General features: G+C 44.2%; 2 protein-coding genes across 5 annotated transcripts in view; one reads left to right on the forward strand and one right to left on the reverse strand.

Moving 5' to 3' along the window:
* The first annotated feature begins 42 nt into the window (after nucleotides 1–42).
* LOC118890520 (cathepsin G-like) overlaps nucleotides 43–22,491 on the forward strand; it is a 29,551-nt gene continuing 7,102 nt past the window's right edge. The window contains exons 1-8 of one of the 4 annotated variants that reach the window (XM_036843491.1): nucleotides 55–159; nucleotides 11,144–11,195; nucleotides 11,638–11,724; nucleotides 13,109–13,149; nucleotides 13,403–13,580; nucleotides 14,488–14,633; nucleotides 14,929–15,041; nucleotides 15,172–15,308. The gene's annotated coding sequence lies outside the window, so the exon portion shown is untranslated. Of the gene's footprint in view, nucleotides 160–11,143; nucleotides 11,196–11,637; nucleotides 11,725–13,108; nucleotides 13,150–13,402; nucleotides 13,581–14,236; nucleotides 14,286–14,487; nucleotides 14,634–14,928; nucleotides 15,042–15,171; nucleotides 15,309–22,491 lie in introns of those variants that run through there. The other 3 variants (XM_036843492.1, XM_036843493.1, XM_036843494.1) reach the window with 3 other exon arrangements.
* CMA1 (chymase 1) lies at nucleotides 11,887–15,015 on the reverse strand. Its single transcript, XM_036843501.1, has 6 exons — nucleotides 14,958–15,015; nucleotides 14,209–14,341; nucleotides 13,865–13,900; nucleotides 12,989–13,124; nucleotides 12,515–12,769; nucleotides 11,887–12,048 (listed from the first exon to the last, which is right to left on the reverse strand). Exons 1-6 carry the CDS (start codon nucleotides 15,013–15,015, stop codon nucleotides 11,905–11,907), a joined length of 762 nt encoding a protein of 253 aa, XP_036699396.1. The 3' UTR covers nucleotides 11,887–11,904.

The following is a 22,491-nucleotide window of genomic DNA, read 5'->3' on the forward strand; positions in this document are numbered from 1 at the left end:
ATAGACTGAGGGGGCGGGGAAAGAAGGGGAGGAGGCGGAGGAGGGAAGGTTTTAGTGTAGAAAAAACCTTTGACCTAAAGTTCGAAGCTGCTCAATCCTCCGGCTTCTGGCTGTCTCTTCAGTGTGGTGGATACGTAGTACAAGAGAATCCGCCCAGAGGTACAATGGATTTCTTTCTACCCGGCCTATTATTTCACCTTTTCTTCTCCCTGTTCCGGCTCCTTCCTGTCGGCATTTAAACGTTCTCAAGTTCCCCTCGACTTAAAATAACCCTTCTCCAGCGCTCTTCTTCCTCCGCTAATGTCCTATCTTTCTCTTTAACTTCATAGCCAAACTTCTTAAAAGAGTGGTGTCCATTTTCTACTACTTCACATCCGTCTGGCTTTGCCTTTATCATTCATTGCCCCTCTCGCCAATATCACTAATTTCCCACGTGTCACCAAAACTAATGCCTAGTTTTCAGTCGTTTTTCTTGACCTCTGTATCACTGGACACTTGCTGACTCCTCCCTCCCTTTGGAAATGCTCTTTTCTCGGCCTCAAGGAAAGCCACACTCTCTTCTGGGTCTTTCGCCCAGCTTTATTCAGTCTGTGTTGCTTGCTCCACCTCCTCTAAGGTCTTACAATGTTGATATTCCTCAAAGCTGGATCCTACGGATCTTCCTTTCTTCCCATTGTGCACTTTCTCCCAAGAATCTACCTCGGTGAATTCGGTTACCAGTTTTTTCAAAGAAGACTTCCCGAATCGCCTATGAACTATAGGAGAGCCTCAGAGCTCCTGAATCCTATAAAAACTTCCCACTGGATATATCTTCTTGGATATCTAAAACCCTTTTGATTTTACTTACTAAATATCTCCCAGATCCATCTATTTCTATCTCTGCCACCATGACTCTTCTTCAAGTTATTATCCTCTTTGGTCTATTTTATGCAATAGTCTCTTTAATAGATTTCTGCTTCTGCATGTTTTTTTCTCTCCAAACTGTTCCACACACTGCAAGTGGAATGATCTTTTAAAAGTATGTGGGGGAATTCCCTGGTGGTCCAGTGGTTAAGACTCTGTGCTTCCAATGCAGGGGGCCTGGGTTTGGTCCCTGGTTAGGGAACTAGATCCCACATGCATGCTGCAACTAAGAGTTAACATGCCGCAAATAAAGAATCTGCATGCTGCTACTAAAGATCCCACATGCCGCAACGAAGATACTGCACACAGCAACGAAGATCCCACATGCCGCAACTAAGACCCAGCGCAGCCAAATAAATAAATATTTAAAAATATATATATAAAAAATTATGTGGGCGGAACACTTTGTGGCATATGAATCCTGAAACACTCCCGTTACAAATGGATATGCTGGATAGAATTGAACACATCTTCACTTAAATGCGTTGTCGAGTTTGCTAGAAAATAAAAGAACTCTCCAGAGACCAAAAACAAAGTGTGCTTTGGGACTGAGGCTATCTTGTGCGTTGTCAGTCAGTCTTTGTAACCTAGAGACCTGGCTGACAGGAGACAATACCTGGGACAGTGCGGGGGTGGGGAGCTGTGGGGAGAGGGGGAGGAGAGTCTGCTAAATCAGATGCCTTTAGACCACAGATTCAGGAGGGTGGAGGTCCATCAGTATCCTCATGGAAGTGAGGTGGGAATCCCTTCCAGAGCTTTGTGCCCCTTGTAAGAGGGGACATACATAGGGACAGCGCTCTGATCCCAGCAACCACTCCTCCTCCCCTGGGAGGCTTATGGAGAGCAGGTTTGTAATGCCTTAGAGTCTTTTTACTCTGGGGTTCTGGAGATGGGTGGGTCAGCTTCTCCCTCCTCCTCAGCCTCTCCTTTGACAACTGATCTAGTTAAGTTAAACCGTTCGCAGATCTCAAAGTCCATCTGACACTTTGGCAGTTAAAACGTTCAAATCTGAGCCAGACAACAAGACCTGAGAAATTTCTGTCTGCACATCTGGGTGTAGGGGCAAGTGCACCTGGTGCCCTTCAGGAAGACAAGGGTCCCTCCTGAGTCTGTAGCAATCACAAGGACTTCTTTCATTGAAATGGGACAGTTTCCCCCACAGCTGCTTCCTGAAACAGCAAAAGGAGTTGAGCACAGTCTCTCTGGGTGGTCAGGCCATCACTGTGGGGCGGGTCAGGAAGCCAGGACTCAGGGAGAGATCTTCCTGTCAGCGTGGGCTAGGGCAGGGCAGGATGAGGGGTTTGCTGGCAACTCTGCACCTTCCCCCATGCCAGCTCTTTGTGAATGCCCCCTGCTTCATCTTGCTTGGGCAGATTTTTGCAACTTCTCTCAGGCTCTGGGATGTAATTTGCTAAATGCTATTCACATCATCATTTCACATAGTTTCTAATTAAAGTATGACAGGACCAACCAACCAATCAACCAAGATCCTAACATGGAGACCCAACAGATAAAGGAGCCTAGAGCCCCTCTGGTCACCCGTTTTATAAATTTATTTATTTAGTTTTGGCTGCATTTGGTCTTTGTTGCTGTGCGCGGCCTTTCTCTGGTTGCGGTGAGCAGGGGTTACTCTTCGTTGCGGTGCACGGGTTTCTCATTGCGGTGGCTTCTCTTGTTGTGGAGCACGGGCTCTAGGCGCGCGGGCTCAGTAGTTGTGGCTCGCGGGCTCTAGAGCGCAGGCTCAGTAGTTGTGGCGCACGGGCTTAGTTGCTCCGCGGCATGTGGGATCTTCCCGGACCAGGGCTCAAACCTGTGTCCCCTGCCTTGGCAGGCGGATTCTTAACCACTGCGCCACCAGGGAAGCCCTGGTCCCTTTTTTTTAACATAGTCTCTTTAGACCCCAGAGTTTGTGGAGATAGAAGTGAAACCAAGCAACTCAGATTGGGACTTGAACCCACGTGCTGGGACTCGAACCTGGCCAAAACCTAGATTGGGACTTGAACTCATGGACTTTTTTTTTTTTTTTAAAATTAATTTTTATTTATTTTATTTTTGGCTGCATTGGGTCTTCATTGCTGTGCGCGGGCTTTCTCTAGTTGCGGTGAGCAGGGGCTACTTTTCATTGCGGTGCGCAGGCTTCTCATTGCGGTGGCTTCTCTTGTTGTGGAGCACGGGCTCTAGGTGCGCGGGCTTCAGTAGTTGTGGTGCACGGGCTTAGTTGCTCCACAGCTTGTGGGATCTTCCCGGACCAGGGCTCGAACCCGTGTCCCCTGCATTGGCAGGTGGATTCTTAACCACTGTGCCACCAGGTAAGTCCCAGTTGCATTGTAGTTTTAATTTGTATTTTCCTGATTACTAATAAGGTTGGGTGCCTTTCATATGTTTATTGGCCATCTGGATATCTTATTTTGTGAATTTCCTGTTCAAGTCTGTCAGTGTTTCTTTCGGGTTGTCTTATTTTTTTTCTTATTGATTGACAGGCATTATCTATAAATTCTGCATGTGAGCCCTTTGTTGGCATATGTGCTGTAAGGATCTTCCTCCACTGGGTGGCTTGCCTTTTCACTCTCTTAAAGATGTCTTTTGATGAGAAGTCCTTCTTGTAATCCAATTTATCAAATCACTTTTCCTTTAAGACAGTAATTCTCAACTGAGGGTGAATTTCAGATAAAATACAGGACCCCTAGTTAAATCTGAATATCAGATAAACAATGAAAACATTTAATTTTTTCCCAGGAAATTTTTGGGACACACACTATTTTTGTTGTTGTTGTTGTTGAATCTGAGATTCAATTTTAACTGTGTGTTCTGTCCCCCCTCACCAAACATGGCAACATTTCCCCCAGGGGACATTTGGCAATGTTCTGGAGACATTTTTCATCGTCATAACCGGGGCAGTGGTGGTGGTGCTACTGGCATCAGTGGGTAGAGGCCAGGGATGCTTTTAAACATCCTACAATGCATGGGACATTCCCCCACAACAAAAATTTATCCTGTTCAAAATATCAGTAGTGCAAGGTTGAGAAACTTGTTTTAAGGTTAGTGATTTTTGTGTGCCTTGAAGAAATCTTTCTAAACCCCAAGGTGATAAAGATACTCCTGTCATATTGTCTAGAAGTTTTATTATTTTATTTTTAATGTGTGGGACACCTGGAACTGATGTTTGTGTGTGTGTGAGATAGGGGTCAAATTTCATTTTTCCCCATGGATATTCACTTGACCCAGCAATATGCACCGAAATGAGTGTCCTTTCCCACTGCCCTGTACTTCCTCCTTTGCCATACACCAAGTGTCCATGGATGAATGTGTCTTTTTCTGGACTCCGTTCTGTTTCATTGCTCTAATTGATTGTCTTTGCATCAACATCACATTGTACTAATTATAGTAGATTTAATAAATCTTGATTTCGGGGGGTATCTTAGTTTGGGTTTTCCCAGAAACAGACCCTGATAACAAAGACTTGAGTGCAAGTAATTTATTTATGATGTGATTCCTGGAAGGGGTGCGGCTTTAGGACTGTCAACCAAAGACGTGAGAGACGGAACAGGCCAAAGGACTCAATGGAAGGTTCTCTCAGGGATTGGGTGCAGACGGGAAAAAGGCCCTATTCTCCACTCACCTCTTCAGATCCACCCTCCTCCCTGCTCTGTTACCCACCTTTTGCTTCATTTGTATCATTTTTTTTTTAGATTCCACATATAAGCTGTATCATATGATATTTGTCTTTCTCTGTCTGACTTACTTAACTTAGTATGATAATCTCTAGATCCATCCATGTTGCTGCAAATGGCATTATTTCATTCTTTTTAATGGCTGAGTAATATTCCATTGTATATAAGCACCACATCTTCTTTATCCATTCCTCTGTCGATGGACATTGCTTCGATGTCTTGGCTATTGTAAACACCACTGCAATGAACATTGGGGTGCATGTATCCTTTTGAACCATGTTTGCAAAAAGCAGATTTTAGTTTGAGAACTTTCTAATCTGAATGGTCAGAAAGTGGAGTAGCCACCTTGCTTGGTGATCATCAGCTGAGGATGAGGTAGGAGGGTTTAAGCATTTGGTTAGAGTGGCAGGTGGGTAAGTTAAGTTCCTTTGAGTGAATTTTCTAGTTCCTGAGAAGATCAGTGACAGAGAGAATAGAACCTTGGTTAAGGGTCAGAAACTTTGTATGACTGTAGAAGTCCTTTTACCTTTCTGGGTTCTAATTACACAATTAGGGCTTTGGATTAGGTGATAGCAATGATAGCTAACTTACATTGAGCTCTTCTGTGTTTTAAGCAGAATATTGGTTCAGTTAATGCTAACAACAGCTGTATGAGATGGGAACTATAAATACCTGTATTTCAGACATGAAGAAACCGAGGCGTAAAGACATTAAGTATTTTGCCTATGGTCGGCACATAGCTACTAAGTGGCAGAGCTGGGATTTGAACCTAGGCAGTCAGTTCCAGAGCTGGCATGCTTAACCACTAAACCATACAACTTTTCAGCGATAAGTCTTAGTGTTCCAGCTCTAATCATACTGTGCTTTTGGGGTTAAACGAAAAAATATTTGTGAACTTTGCATTATTCTATACAAATGACACAACTTCACATCTTGTATTTTTTTCAAAATGAGATTATTACATGAATCAGGCAAAGCCTCATAGACTGTGAGCTCTGATAGGGCAGGCACTGAACCTATCTTATTTACTCTTGTCTCCCTGTGCCTGGGACACTGTAGGTGCACAGCACGACTTGTTTATGGATTGAGGGCAAGGCCATGGCAGAGAGGCACATTTTTGCTCAAAAGGTGGCCAGCTGGGCGAGTCCTAGCCCCAAGTCCAGGGCAGGCTGAAGGAAGCCGAGGCTGCCTAGTGACGGGACTTCCAGTGGGCTCTGAGTCCAGCGGGAGGCTGGGCTGGATGTGAAGGGTTGGGCTGCTTTTGAGAAGAGGCCCTGTCTAAATCAGGGGTCTGATCCCCTCTCAGCCAGGGTAGGCGACATTGCCCTACTAGTGCCCTACTGCCTCTCTCCTCTGTGCCTCCCCACAAGTGCTGGGCGTTGTTGAGGTCACACAGACTTGGGCTTGTAGAGAGAGTGCAGTGCTTCCCTTGGGACCTGGGCTGGATTCTGATGCACCTAGGGACCTTGAGGACTGCCTGCCCAGCCCTGCCTGGCACTGAGCCTGCTCTTCCTTGGCTTAGGGCTGACATTTTTTTTTTGTCATGGATAGAGAAACTTTATTCAATATTTTATAACAACCACAATAACAGCAATCAGTAATAATAACAGTAACAACCACAATAATGACGACTAACAACATTGATGATGCTCGATATGATGATGATAATCATAATAATATATTATAATTTGATATTATAATATCAATACTTATAGGCAGATAGGCCAATCGCACATTCCTCTGTGAGTGCATGGCCAAGTGCCCTTATTGAGACTCATGGGTTGGTTTGGCATCCGAATCATAGTTTTTCACCTTGAATTGGGTTCTATGAAGACAAAGGCCAAGCAGCAGAAGGAAAAAAGCAGGAGGAAAGGAAAAGCACTGTAAGTTGAGTGTTGAGCAAGGCGGGGACTCCTGGGACGACATAAGAGGTGAAGCCTGGCAGGGAGAGGAGGCCAGGTCAAACAAAGCCTGCCTGCTTGCACCTCCCCATCCTCTGCCCTGAGCTTGGACATCTGGCTCTCCAAGCGAGGTGGTGCTGGCCTCCCTGGAAGAAGGTGGGACAACCCCCCGCCCCTCCCAGGTTGACTTTATGCCTCCCAGGTTGGAAGGCATAAAGTAGCCTTCCAGCCGCTCTTGGTTTGCAGCTCTGTGCAAAGACCATTGGCTGCTGACAGCACCGCCTACAGCAATCATTACCTGCATCTCTGCTGGTGATGCACAGAAATGTCTTCCCACCAGATCTAAAATGAGAACCAGTTAACCTTGCAGTGCCTGGAATGCCTGTCTTCTATCACCATCCACCCAACATACAAGCTCTTTGGTTGTCTCCCATGCTGTCTTGCCTGCTGCTCAGTGGTGCCATCTGGCGGACATGTACCCCTTCCCAGCCCTCTGCGTTTGGAATGCTCTATTCCCCAGTAAATCAGCTACTCGACACCTGTCTTTTGCTGTGCTTTATTATTATCAAATATGCATGCAGATAGTTAAATCGTTAGGTGATTCTGCAAGAACGTTATGAAAATACTAGCCCCGTTCCCCACTTTTGATTTTTCCCCACACCAAAGGCTGTCATCCTGGGATCTCTCTTCACTTCTTGGTTTATTCTCTTGTGTTGGTGGAGCACATCCTCCAGTGCTGAGAAAGGGGGCTGGGAAGTAAACTATTTGAAAATGTTTTAATTTTATGCTGATGCAAACTTCTGTCATTCAGGTGTTGAATTTCCTAGACTGGTGCTCCAATTTTCTTTTTATTTCTCTCGTTTTTTTCAGTCTTTTTTTTGCTCTAATATCTGGGAGATTTCCTTAGGTTTATCCACCAATTCTCTATATCAGGCTGGATGGCGAGGGCGCCAAGGTAACCAGGGGAATGATGGGAGGCAGAGAGGGAGGGAGACAACTCTCACTGCCTTAGGTGAAGGCTCAGCTCTGGGTGGAGGTACACTGTTTAGCCTCCTCACTTCTTTTTTAAAAATTTAATTAATTAATTAATTTTTTGGCTGCGCCTCGTGGCATGTGGATCTTAGTTCCCTGATCAGGCATTGAACCCGTGCCCCCTGCAGTGGAAGCGTGGAGTTTTAACCACTGGACCACCAGGGAAATCCCTAGCCTCCTCACTTCTGTCCCTGCCTTTTTGGTAGAACCCAGGGAAGCTGTCTGCTTTGGACTGTAATTGTGTAGTGTTTGTGCTGGGCAGGTCCTAGGCTGTTCTTTTCCATGGCATGGGGAAATCCTCTTATATTTGGGCTAATTCTCCTGCAGATGTTGTAAAGTTTTCCTTCCTCTTATCAGACCCCAGCATCTGACAGCTGGAGCCATGACTTTCTCTGCATCTCCGAATCAAATCTGCACTGATGGTTGATCTTGTCTTTTCTGGGTGAGCTGGTTGAAGAGATCAGTGTGGCATCAACAGCTTTTTCCACACTCTGTGTCCAAGAAGAGCTTCTTATTTTCTGGGCTCATGGCCCGGGGCAGACCCAGACACTGCCTTCAGGGCATCCTTAAAGTTCTCCCATAGCTGGTCCCTCCCAGCACAGCCTCTGGACAATCCTGAGGAAGTCTACCCTCCCCCATCTTCTTTCCTGGACAGCATGGCACTGTGTCCTGTGGTTTCCCTGCTCCCTGGGGACTGTGCTGTGTATGGGAGTAACAGGGATAAGATCATTCGCTGAGCATCTAAGCAGTTTCAGAAAGCACTTTTGTCTCTCTGCATTTTTCATTTTTTTGGTCATTTGTAAAAAATATAGAAATAATTTTAAAGAGAATGGATAAGCCATTTATTTAATTATAATTCTGACACCATTATCTCCATTTTTGAAGAATTCTGTCCAGTTTTCTCCCAAAACGTACAGTATTCCACACTGTTGCAGTCAAAGTGAATGTACATTTTTGAATATTCTGCTTTCTTCAATTCGCATTGTATTGCATTTCTAACTAGATTTGGAGTTAGGACTCCCAAGCTCTGAGGCAGGAGCAAGCGGGAGATGTTGGCAGTCCCTCAGTGTGGGGAGCCTAGGTGTGGGAGGCTGTGGAGGCAGGAGAGTTACTTCAGAAGGAGGAGCCAGGCAGGAAGGCCTGTCCTCCTGTCTCCTATAAATCAGAGTGAAGTCTGTTTGATGATCCCAGAACTGTGGCCCGGCATTCACCGTAGGCTCTAGTCAGGTATCCTGGGACTGGAGGGCTTCTGGGCTGGTTTCCCAGTCCTGGTTCCAGCGGTAGGTGGTGATAAGCATCAAGTATGTGGCAAAGAATGTTAAGAAAAGCTTTTGTTGGGAGGCTTGGCTTAATTTCAAAAATTCTGTCTAGAATTCTCTAGAAATTTGGGGTCACTCTGGTGTTAGTGACAGGCTGGATTTCAGGTGCACTCAGAGTTGGCTCTAGGGCCAGGTTTGGCTGAAGCCTAAGCATCCCTTTCCTGGGTTGGAGATATCCTACCCTGTACTGGCCTCTCATTCATTGGCCTGATACCTTTCATTTACTGTGGATGACTTAATTAGACCTGAGATTCTGGAGACCTGCAGGCCCATGATGCTTCCCACTTTGTCCTAAGGCCTTGGGCTCAGGAGAGCTCTCTGGGTTTTTGTCACAAACATGATTTTGGTGTAGATAAGAGGGTACAAGGGGTAGAGGCTGCCAGAAGCCATGGGACTGAGGATCACCTTTAGGGACACTTCTGATGAATCGATATTGGCTTATCTGTGACCTGGCCTGGTTTGGGTAGGTGTGGGGATGGTGGAAGAGATGGAAGGAAAGGAGAAGTTGGACGAAAAGTTAGAAAAGGAGAAGGAGAAAGAGAGAGGGCACTCATTTCCATAAAGCATGGCTCTTTTAGTTACTGCAGCTTTCACTGGAGTTATATGGAGTGAGTAAAGTTAAAAGCCATGTTGCTGTGAGTCCGAATTTTTAGGAAGAAAATGCTTTCACCAAGGGAGGTGGTAAAGGCTCCATGAACTGGCAGTTGTGACCATCACCTGGCCATTTTGGGCTCCTCATATCAGTGGACCAGCAGGCAAAGAAAGGAGGTACTATACTGGCTGGAGTAATTGACCGTGATGCCTATGAGAAGCTAGGGTTGTTGCTGTACAAAGGGCGAAGAGAAGAGCATGACTTGAACCCAGGGGATTCGCTGGGGACATCCCTTGTACTCTAGTGCTCAGTGATCATTACAAATGGGCAACAGCAACTAGTCAAACCTGTCAAATATAAGGCAACTAAAGACTCAGCCCCCTCAGGGTTAGAGGTCTGGGTAACCCTAGCAGACATATAACCCAGGCCAACTCAAGTGTTGGCCAAAGGGGAGGGAAATCTAGAATGGGTGGTAGAGGGGTGAGATGAGAAATATCAATTAAGACCCGGGAACAGCTGTAGCACAGGACCCTGTAGCTTGATTTGCCAACCATCTTTAGGTCTTTTTAGGAGACTGTGATTGGCTATTATACTGAAGGTTTGAACTGGTACCTTCCCTCTCAGGAAAGAAGGATGGGCATCTTGTTCTCAGGCAAGATCCAGATACTGTAAGAAGGTGCAAGTGGATTTGGGTGGCATAGGGAAGGCTTTGTCAGGACCATTTTATCCACTACCTCTGATCAGCTCAATCAGCTATACTTCCCAGCTCACACCATTCCCATGGGTATAAATCCTTGGCCACCACTACCTTTGCTAAAGACAAAAGAACGTCCGTGCAAGGCACTAATTGACAAGGAGAGACCACCATGCCTGTGCACTGACCCAAGGGCTCCCATGAAGGCTTAGCTTCTTTAGCCACATCCTGGATATGGGCTGAGTGATGCGATCTGGAAGTGCAAGGGTATTTACCCCCCACAGAGCAAACCTTGACCAACGGGAGAATGAATGGGTGTATGTGCTTATGCACAGGTAGGTCCATGTATGGTACTGAGTCAGCTATAGTTAGAATACCAGGGGTTTGGAGCCAGCATATAAAGGAAATAAAGATAGTTATTAATCCTAGCCTCTAGAATAACCACCATAATTATTTTGATGTTAATTTCTTCTAGTTGTCTTTCTATGCATACATACAATATATAATTACAAAAATTGAGATTCTACTACAGGGAGATATTTATGTTGCTTTTAAAAAGCATTCTATTACATTGCATTTTCCTACATGATTCAATGTTTTGAAATAAATTTTTAATAACTTCAAAATATTCAATCATATGAATTTATTATTTAAACTTTGTTCCATGGCTGGGAATCTAGTTTTTCTACTACTGAAAATGCTGAGATTAAAATTTTTATTCATAAACTTTTGTGTATATCTCTGATTCTTTATTAAAGATGAATTTCTGGGAAGAGTTCACTTAGTTGAAGGGAATCACCATGCTCTCAGAAGCGAGGAGTGGTATCAGCCACAGGCTCCTGCTGTGTCTGTCCCTGTCCCGCCCTTTTTCTCTCCTCCAGCCAGTCCCTCAACTGGCAAGAGTTGGAGGCCAAGCAGGCTCTAGGCCTTCATCTTCCTGCTGGTTACGGAGCAGCCGTTTGTGGCTGTCGTTCGTGCAGAACTCGTGATGCTGTCCCTCCTCTTATCTGTTCCATGTTTTTGTTTTGCAGAAATGAGTGACAGATGATCTTCTCTGCCTCTCAGATCAAAGCTCCACAGATGGTAGATCTTTTCCTATCGAGGGGGACTGTGAGGAGGGCCCAACGCGGTGCCAAATGCATCTAAACTGGGGGTTCTCAGCTGAGGGTGATTCCTGCCCAGCTCCCTCACCCCTCCCCAACCACAGCCCCAGGGGACATACAGCAAAGCCTGGATATGGTTTTGATTCATAAGTTGGTTGAGACGAGACTGTTGCTACTGACATCTAGTGGAGAGGTCAGGGATGCTCTAAACATCCTACAATTCGAAATGTTCTTAGTGATTCTGAATATCCTTAAAGATAAATCAGAGTTGGTGTTGAGTTGACGATGAAGGCAAGGAAGGATCTGGTGTAATTTCTTCTTTATGTTGGAAATACGGGTCCTGCCTCTCCAGGGAATCCCTTTCTCTTCTTTCTTTCCTATTTTTCTTCACCGTTTCCTCTCCGTCTCTGTCTCTCTCACAGACACATCACACACCCACCCCTTTCAAGGCTTATGGAATGCCTGACGCTGGGAGGAGAGAGCAGCAGAGAGAGGAGACACACGCTCAGGTCTGGAAGCGGGCATTTATTGGGAATTATTGGGAATTCTGTGGTCTGGAGGAGCCTTCCTGAGGCTTAGGGATGTGGTGGAACTTGAGCAGGAACCAGAGGCAGATCCAGAGTGAGTGGCACAGAGAACCTGCTTGGATCCGGTTCCAGATTTCCCTTCAGGCTGACCCAGGTTCCAGGTTAATTCTCTTTCAGGACCTTATTGATCCAGGGCCGGTAATGGGAGATCCGGGTGAAGATGACAGGGGGCTTTGCATCCGACTGTCCATAGGAGACAATGCCCTGGGCTACCCCAGCGCAGAGAAGAGGGCCCCCTGAGTCTCCCTGTGGGACAGAGAGGGAAAGGGAGAGAGAGGGGAAAGGTGAGCCAGGGAACCACCCACTCCTCCCCATGGTCCCAACTCTGAGTTGGTCAGACCTATTGGGTTAGCCAAAAAGTTCGTTCAGATTTTTCCGTAGCATCTTATGGAAAAACCCGAACGAACTTTTTGGCCAACCCAATAGCATCAGTGGCGGGAACCCTGGTTCCTCATGAGGTTCTATGTCTCTGTCTGATGCTGCTTCTTGCTTTCCTTCCTGGCGCCCCATGACCCTGTGTAGCAGCCTGGGAGGGATAGTCAGAGACTGCATGGGGCCGCGGCAGGATGATCAGCACAGGGACGTTTCCAGCTCCTCAGTCCTGTGATCTCAAACTTTGTCACCGGCTGACACTCTTCTGACTCCATCTCCTTCCAGGAGATGTCCGGACCCCGGACAGTGATTGTGGAGAAGACCCTACTCTGAGGATCACCTTAAATGCAGATTTTGTCTTCTGGGGATTGCCCACGCACAGTGGGAGATTGTGGTCAAAAGTAGTGAAGTGTCTGCAGGCCTGGGGCTCCATGAGTCTCAGCTTCACCTCTTGCAGAGTGTTGGAGCCCGGCTCCTGAACATTTGTTCTTCCCCAGCCAGCCACCCGGCACATTCTCCCGGGTGGGATGAAGTTGAATTGGGGTGGAAGGGGGAGTGTCCCCACGGCCAGGGTCAGGTTGGCTTTCCCCTTCAGCTGTGAAGGAAACGAGGGCTGTCAGAGCTAGAAATGGGCTTGGGGGCAACTGGAGGCAATCAGGGAGGGACAGGGCAGGTTGCTTCACATTACAGCCACTTCCAAGGTGGGAGTTGAGGGGCGCTGTCCAGGGGCAGGTTGGGGAAATGTCAGGGCAATGGGACCTGAAGGAGAATCCCTGGAGAACAGGAAGTGGAGAAGGGGAAGAAGAATTTCCACCTTCAGTAACATGATGTCATGGTGAACAATAGAGTCATTGTATTTTGGGTGAGGGAACTGTTTTACGACTTCAAGCTTCTGCCATGTGTCTTCTTTCTTTTTTATGTTATGGGCTCCAAGGGTGACCATTATAGACCTTTGTGAGGGAGAAGAAGGACAAGGTAAAACAGTGACAGTGTGATTTTCTCCTGAGATATGCCCATTCTGAGAAAAGGGGACAGAGTCTCTCACAGGGTCAATGGTTTCTTCCCAGCCCCCCTTATCTGGGCCACTTGTGGTATTGGAGGGGCTCAGGTTTTACTCAGGGAAGAGCTTTCCCAGGGAACAGAGACAATTTCCAAGACCCTTGGGACTTGCTGGGGACTGAGCGGGCCATGGAGGACCCAGGGGACAGGATTGGCATTTCCTAATCAGGGCCAGCCCTTTGGAGCCAGAGGTGTCAGAGGGAAGGGGGAAGTGCTGGTGTCTCAGGTGGGTGCTGTTCTCTGTCTCCCATGGAAAGGATGGGTTCAGGCCCCTGGGAACTGAAGGCCAGTGTTCCTGAAAAGCACATAGAGGAAGTGGCCCAGAGAACTGGGTGGGACCCTGAAGAGTGAGTCCATATCTCATGTGCTGGGGTCGGGGAGAGGGAGCTACTTTTAGAAGAGGGGTGCTGGGATGGGGTCGCCTTTCCTTTGAGGGGAGCTGAGCTCACAGTGACTGAGTGTCAGGGGAGCTATTCAATTATGAGACCGATTTCCTTAAGCCCAAGTCTTTCCTCTCCTTGAAGAGACCCAGACCCAGGAGCTCCCCCTCAGGCCCCCCAGGGGGTGTCCCTGGTTGCCCCTCTGGCTGTTTACCTCCCATTTGGAGATAAACAGGACCCTGTTGTCTCACTTTCCTGCACAGTGAGCAGCCGTCAGGACAAAGTCCCTTTTTTTTATTATTTTTTTTTTTTTTATTTTTTATTTTTATTTATTTATTTATTTTTGGCTGTGCTGGGTCTTCGGTTCGTGCGAGGACTTTCTCTAGTTGTGGCAAGTGGGGGCCACTCTTCATCGCGGTGCGCGGGCCTTTCACTATCGCGGCCCCTCCCGTTGCGGGGCACAGGCTCCAGACGCGCAGGCTCAGTAGTTGTGGCTCACGGGCCCAGCCGCTCCGCGGCATGTGGGATCTTCCCAGACCAGGGCTCGAACCCGTGTCCCCTGCATTAGCAGGCAGATTCTCAACCACTGCGCCACCAGGGAAGCCCAAAGTCCCTTCTTATCAGGAAACCACCACAAGCCACCAGTGTATCCTGGGGAGTGACAATTTCCAGGTGGGCCATGTAGGGGCGGGAGTGTGGCTTGCTCTCTGTGCCCCCGATGATGTCGCCTGGAACAGAGAACCCCAGGGCTTGAACACAGAGAATGCACAAGCTGGGTTAAAGTTGGGAGAGGCTTCTTTCAAATGCATCCTCCTCCTGTGATCTGCCCATCCTCCCTCTCTGGTGGCTCTGGTACCTGCTCTTCTTCCTCCAGGCACGGCAGCCAGCTCGGCCTCAGATGCCATGCCGTCGTGTTTCACCTCGGATTTCCCCCACTCCCATTCTGCACCTGCTCGACTCTCCTCTGTCACCGTGCAGGACAAGCTCTCCAGGTTCCTGTCTCAACCGTCTTCATAGCCCGTGAGTGCTCACAGATCGGCCAAATTACAAGGCCAGAAGGTGAAGGCAACACAGGACTTTAAGCACAGTGTCACACGTTATATAAAGAGATGACACCCCCTTCATCCTGCCTGCTCTGGGCTTTCCCCCGATCAAAGTGGGGTTCCTTGTTCCTGGGAACTACCACAGGCTGCAGAGAATGGGTGGCCACAACCCCAGTGGAAACTTCACTCTGGGCTCTTGGGGAGAGATCTGGGGTTCTGTTTAAGAGTCAGCTACTTTCAGACTAAAATCTTATTTAGTCTTGATGCTGCAGCTTCCAGATGGAATGACCCCAACACTCACCAGCTTCACCTCTGGAGCAGAGGAGGAAGAGCAGCAGGGGGAGAGGAAGATGATGCATCTTCTCAGAGAGGCCGTCCAGGACAGGTGCCTCTTCTATTTTCCAGTCTTGGGTTTATAACTCCCAGCAAGTGAAGGCAGGGCAGGGCTGGTAACCACAGGAACTGCATGGTCACCTTTTCTTCTCTCATTCTGAGCTGGTTATCTTTCTAATCAGAGGTTCCCCCAGAGATGCCCTCTGTTTTGCTGGAGACAAGGTTGAGTCCTGAACTCCTGAGTCTTGGCTTCAGGGATGAGCTCTCAAGCCTGGTGCCTCATCTGTGGTGGGAGATGGAGGGATCATGTCTTTCCCAGGTAGGGAAGCTCATTAAAGCCCCATCAGAGACATGGGTGGGGGAAAGTCTTTACACTGCACATTCAGAAAGCACATGCACTTTTACGGCCATGACCCACAGTAGGAAATACATTTTGCAAAACAACCCAATGCATATACTATATTTATGTGTGTGTACATGAACATAAACTTACACACATGTGAATGAATCAAGGGTTTCAGGAAAAAGCTATTCGGGGTCTTTTGTGTTTCTATACAAATTGTAAAATTTTTTGTTCTAATTCTGTGAAAAATGCCATTGGTAGTTTGATAGGGATTGCGTTGAATCTGTAGATTGCTTTGGGTCTACATAGTCATTTCCACAATACTGATTCTTCCAAATCAAGAACATGGTATATCTCTCTATCTGTTTGTGTCATCTTTGATTTCTTTCATCAATATCTTACAGTTTTCTGAGTACAGGTCTTTTGTCTCCCTAGGTAGGTTTATTCTTAGGTGTTTTATTTTTTTTTGATGCGATGGTAAATGGGATTGTTTCCTTAATTTCTCTTTTTGATCTTTTGTTGTTAGTGTATATGAATGCAAGAGATTTCTGTGTATTAATTTTGTATCCTGCAACTTTCCAGAATTCATTGGTGAGCTCTAGTAGTTTTCTGGTAACATCCTTAGGATTCTCTAAGTATAGTATCATGTCATCTGCAAACAGTGACAGTTTAACTTCTTCTTTTCCAATTTGGATTCCTTTTATTTCTTTTTCTTCTCTGATTGTCATAACTAGGACTTCCAAAACTATGTTGAACAAAAATAGTGAGGGTGGACATACTTGTCTTGTTCCTGATCTTAGAGGAAATGCTTTCAGCTTGTCACCTTTGAGTATGATGTTAGTTGTAGGTTTGTCATATATGGCCCTTATTATGATGAGGTACGTTCCTTCTATGCACACTTTCTGGAGAGTTTTTATCATAAATGGGTGTTGAATTTCGTCAAAAGCTTATTGTGCATCTATTGAGACAATCATATGGTTTTTATTCTTCAATTTGTTTATGTGGTGTATCACACTGATTGATTTGTGGATATTGTCTTCACTGGGTTTGGCATTGAAGTTTTGCTAGTCTCATAAGGGAGATGGGTAGCATCTACTCTCCAAAAGAAATTGTATACCATTCTTTGAATTTTTTTTTTTTTTTTTTACATATTTCCAGTGAAGCCATGTGAGCCTGGGGCTGTACTTGCTGGAATATTTTTGAAAATGGAATCAATTTATTTAATGTTTATAGGACAATTTAAACTTCCTGAGTATGTTTCTTTCAGTTATATTTCCTAGAGATTTGTCAATTCCATGTATAACTTCAAAATTATTGGCTTCCCAGTGACCTGTAAGGTAACATAGATATGATTTATATATAAACATATATCTCCCAGATATAAACCCTTTCTTAATTCTCCCACCCTGTGGCTTTACTTTTCACTATGTCAGTAGTGTCTTGGATAGCCTCATCCACCAGAGGGCAGACAGCAGAAGCAAGAAGAACTACAATCCTGCAGTCTGTGGAAAAAAACCCACATCTACAGAAAGATAGACAAGATGAAAAGGCAGAGGGCTATGTACCAGATGAAGAAACAAGAGAAAACCTCAGAAAAACAGCTAAATGAAGTGGAGATAGGCAACCTTCCAGAAAAAGAATTCAGAATAATGATAGTGAAGATGATCCAGGACCTTGGAGAAAGAATGGAGGCAAAGATCGAGAAGATGAAAGAAATGTTTAACAAAGACCTAGAAGAATTAAACAACAAATAAACAGAGATGAACAATACAATAACTGAAATGAAAAATACACTAGAAGGAATCAATAGCAGAATAACTGAGGCAGAAGAACGGATAAGTGACCTGGAAGACAGAATGGTGGTATTCACTGCTGTGGAACAGAATAAAGAAAAAAGAATGAAAAGAAATGAAGACAGCCTAAGAGATCTCTAGGACAACGTTAAACGCAAAAACATTCACATTATAGGGGTCCCAGAAGGAGAAGAGAGAGAGAAAGGACCCGAGAAAATATTTGAAGAGATTATAGTCGAAAATTTCCCTTACATGGGAAATGAAATAGCCACCCAAGTCCAGGAAGAGCAGCGAGTCCCATACAGCATAAACCCAAGGAGAAACACGCCAAGACACATAGTAATCAAAGTGGCAAAAATTAAAGACAAAGAAAAATTATTGAAAGCAGCAAGGGAAAAACGACAAATAACATACAAGGGAACTCCCATAAGGTTAACAGTGGATTTCTCAGCAGAAACTCTACAAGCCAGAAGGGAGTGGCATGATATACTTAAAGTGATGAAAGGGAAGAACCTACAACCAAGATTACTCTACCCAGCAAGGATCTCATTCAGATTTGATGGAGAAATCAAAAGCTTTACAGACAAGCAAAAGCTAAGAGAATTCGCACCACCAAACCAGCTCTACAACAAACGCTAAAGGAACTCCTCTAAGTGGGAAACACGGAGAAGAAAAGGACCTACAAAAACAAACCCAAAACAATTAAGAAAATGGTCATAGGAACATACATATCGATAATTACCTTAAACGTGAATGGATTAAATGCTCCAACCAAAAGACACAGGCTCATTGAATGGATGCAAAAACAAGACCCATATATATGCTGTGTACAAGAGACCCACTTCAGACTTAGGGACGCATACAGACTGAAAGGGAGGGGATGGAAAAAGATACTCCAAATGGAAATCAAAAGAAACCTGGGGGGCTTCCCTGGTGGCGCAGTGGTTGAGAATCTGCCTGGCAATGCAGGGGACACGGGTTTGAGCCCTGGTCTGGGAAGATCCCACGTGCCGCGGAGCAACTAGGCCCGTGAGCCACAACTACTGAGCCTGCGTGTCTGGAGCCTGTGCTCTGCAACAAGAGAGGCTGCGACAGTGAGAGGCCCTCGCACCGTGATGAAGAGTGGCCCCCGCTTGCCGCAATTAGAGAAAGCCCTCGCACAGAAACAAAGACCCAACACAGCCAAAAATAAATAAATAAATAAATTAATTAAAAAAAAAAAGAAAGCTAGAGTAGCAATACTCATATCAGATAAAATAGATTTTAAAATAAAGAATGTTACAAGAGACAACGAAAGACACTACATAATGTTCAAGGGATCAATCCAAGAAGAAGAAGATATAACAATTATAAATATATATGCATGCAACATAGGAGCACCTCAATACATAAGGCAACTGCTAACAGCTATAAAAGAGGAAATCGACAGTAATGCAATAATAGTGGGGGACTTTAACACCTCACTGACACCAATGGACAGATCATCCAAACAGAAAATTCATAAGGAAACACAAGCTTTAAATGACACAATAGACCAGATAAATTTAATTGATATTTATAGGACATTCCATCCAAAAACAGCAGATTACACTTTCTTCTCAAGTGCGCACAGAACATTCTCCGGGATAGATCATATCTTGGGTCACAAATCAAGTTTCAGTAAATTAAAAAATATTGAAATCATATCAAGCATCTTTTCTGACCACAACGCTTCAAGATTAGAAATCAATTACAGGGAAAAAAAAAGTAACAAGCAGAAACACATGGAGGCTAAACAATACGTTACTAAGTAACCAAGAGATCACTGAAGAAATCAAAGAGGAAATCAACAAATACCTAGAGACAAATGACAATGAAAACACGACAATCCAAAACCTATGGCATGCAGCAAAAGCAGTTCTAAGAGGGAAGTTTACAGTGATACAAGCCTACCTCAAGAAACAAGAAAAATCTCAAATGAACAATGTAACCTTACACCTAAAGGAACTAGAGAAAGAAGAACAAACAAAACCCAAAGTTAGCAGAAGGAAAGAAATCATAAAAATCAGAGCAGAAATAAATGAAATAGAAACAAAGAAAACACTAGCAAAGATCAATAAAACTAAAAGCTGCTTCTTTGAGAAGATAAACAAAATTGATAAAGCATTAGCCAGACTCATCAAGAAAAAGAGGGAGAGGACTCAAATCAACAAAATTAGAAACAAAAAAGGAGAAGTTACAACAGACACCGCAGAAATACAAAGCATCCTAAGAGACTATTACAAGTAATGTTATGCCAATAAAAGTGACAACCTGGAAGAAGTGGACAAATCCTTAGACAGGTATAACCTTCCAAGACTGAACCAGGAAAACATAGACAATATGAACAGACCAATCACAAGTAATGAAATTGACACTGTGATTAAAAATCTTCCAACAAACAAAAGCCCAGGACCAGATGGCTTCACAGGTGAATTCTATCAAATATTTACAGAAGAGCTAATACCCATCCTTCCCAAACTCTTCCAAAAAATTGCAGAGGAAGGAACACTCCCAAACTCATTCTATGAGGCCACCATCACCCTGATACCAAAACCAGACAGAGATACTACAAAAAAAGAAAATTACAGACCAATATCACTGATGAATATAGATGTAAAAATCCTCAACAAAGTACTAGCAAACTGAATCCAACAACACATTAAAAGGATCATACACCATGATCAAGTGGGATTTATCCCAGGGATGCAAGGATTCTTCAATATACACAAATCAATCAATGTGATACACCACATTAACAAATTGAAGGATAAAAACCATATGATCATCTCAATAGATGCAGAAAAAGCTTTTGACACAATTCAACACCCTTTTATGATAAAAACTCTCCAGAAAGTGGGCATAGAGGGAACCTATCTCAACATAATAAAGGCCATATACAACAAACCCACAGCAAACATCATTCTCAATGGTGAAAAACTGAAAGCATTTCCTCTAAGATCAGGAATGAGACAAGGATGTCCACTCTCACCACTATTATTCAACATAGTTTTGGAAGTCCTAGCCATGGCAATCAGAGAAGAAAAAGAAATAAAAGGAATACAAATTGGAAAACAAGAAGTAAAACTGTCATTGTTTGTAGATCACATGATACTATACATAGAGAATCCTAAAGTTGCCTCCAGAAAACTACTAGAGCTAATCAGTGAATTTGGTAAGTTGCAAGATACAAAATTAATGCACAGAAATCTCTTGCATTTCTATACACTAATGATGAAAAATCTGAAAGAGATATTATGGAAACACTCTCATTTACCACTGCAACAAAAAGAATAAAATACCTAGGAATAAACCTACCTAAGGAGACAAAAGACCTGTATGCAGAAAATTATAGGACACTGATGAAAGAAATTAAAGATGATACAAACAGATGGAGAGATATACCATGTTCTTGGTTTGAAAGAATCAATATTGTGAAAATGACTATACTACCCAAAGCAATCTACAGATTTAATGCAATTCCTATCAAATTATCAATGGCATTTTTTACAGAACTAGAACAAAAATCTTAAAATTTGTATGGAGACATAAAAGACACCCAATAGCCAAAGCAGTCTTGAGGGAAAAAAACGGAGCTGGAGGAATCAGACTCCCTGACTTCAGACTATACTACAAATCTACAGTAATCAAGACAATATGGTACTGGCACAAAAACAGAAACATAGATCAATGGAACAGGATAGAAAGCCCAGAGATAAACCCATGCACCTATGGTCAACTAATCTATTACAAAGGAGGCAAGGATATACAATGGAGAAAACCCAGTCTCTTCAGTAAGTGGTGCTGGGAACACTGGACAGCTACATGTAAAAGAATGAAATTTGAACACTCCCTAACACCATATACAAAAATAAACTCAAAATGGATTAGAGACCTAAACATAAGACTGGACACTATAAAACTCTTAGAGAAAAACATAGGAAGAACACTGGTTCTTTTGTTTTTTTTGTTAAGAACACTGACATAAATCACAGCAAGATCTTTTTTGATCCACCTCCTAGAGTAATGGAAATAAAAACAAAAATAAACAAAAGGGACCTAATGAAACTTAAAAGCTTTTGCAAAGCAAAGGAAACTACAAACAAGATGAAAAGACAACCCTCAGAATGGGAGAAAATATTTGCAAACGAATCAACGGACAAAGGATCAATCTCCAAAATATATAAACAGATCATGCAGCTCAATATTAAAAAAACGAACAACCTAATCCAAAAATGGGCAGAAGACCTAAATAGACATTTCTCCAAAGAAGACATACAGATGGCCAAGAAGCACATGAAAAGCTGCTCAACATCACTAATTATTAGGGAAATGCAAATCAAAATTACAATAAGGTATCACCTCATACCAGTCAGAATGGGTATCATCAGAAAATCTACAAACAACAAATGCTGGAGAGGGTGTGGAGAAAAGGGAACCCTCTTTTTTTTTTTTTTTTTAAATTTTATTTTATTTTATATTTATTTTTGGCTGTGTTGGGTCTTCGTTTCTGTGCAAGGGCTTTCTCCAGTTGCGGCGAGCGGGGGCCACTCTTCATCGCGGTGCGCGGGCCTCTCACTGTCGCGGCCTCTCCCGTTGTGGAGCACAGGCTCCAGACGTGCAGGCTCAGTAGTTGTGGCTCACGGGCTTAGTTGCTCCGCGGCATGTGGGATCTTCCCAGACCAGGGCTTGAACCCGTGTCCCCTGCATTGGCAGGCAGATTCTTAACCACTTCGCCACCAGGGAAGCCCCAAAAGGGAACCCTCTTGCACTGTTGTTGGGAATGTAAATTGATACAGCCACTATGGAGAACTGTATGGAGGTTCCTTAAAAAACTAAAAATAGAATTACCATATGACCCAGCAATCCCACTACTGGGCATATACCCAGAGAAAACCATAATTCAAAAAGACACATGCACCCCAATGTTCATTGCAGCACTATTTACAATAGCCAGGTCACGGAAGCAACCTAAATGCCCATCGACAGACGAATGGATAAAGAAGTTGTGGTACATATATACAATGGAATATGACTCAGCCATAAAAAGGAACGAAATTGGGTCATTTGCAGAGACATGGATGAATCTAGATACTGTCATACAGAGTGAAGTAAGTCAGAAGAGAAAAACAAATATGATATATTAACACATATATGTGGAACCTAGAAAAATGGTACAGATGACCAGTTTGCAGGACAGAAATTGAGACACAGATGTAGAGAACAAACGTATGGACACCAAGGGGGGAAAGCGGCGGGGGGTGGTGGTGTGATGAATGGGGAGATTGGGATTGACATATATACCCTAATATGTATAAAATGGATAACTAATAAGAACCTGCTGTATA

Source organism: Balaenoptera musculus, chromosome 2, assembly GCF_009873245.2.
Source record: "Balaenoptera musculus isolate JJ_BM4_2016_0621 chromosome 2, mBalMus1.pri.v3, whole genome shotgun sequence".
Taxonomy (NCBI): Eukaryota; Metazoa; Chordata; class Mammalia; order Artiodactyla; family Balaenopteridae; genus Balaenoptera; species Balaenoptera musculus.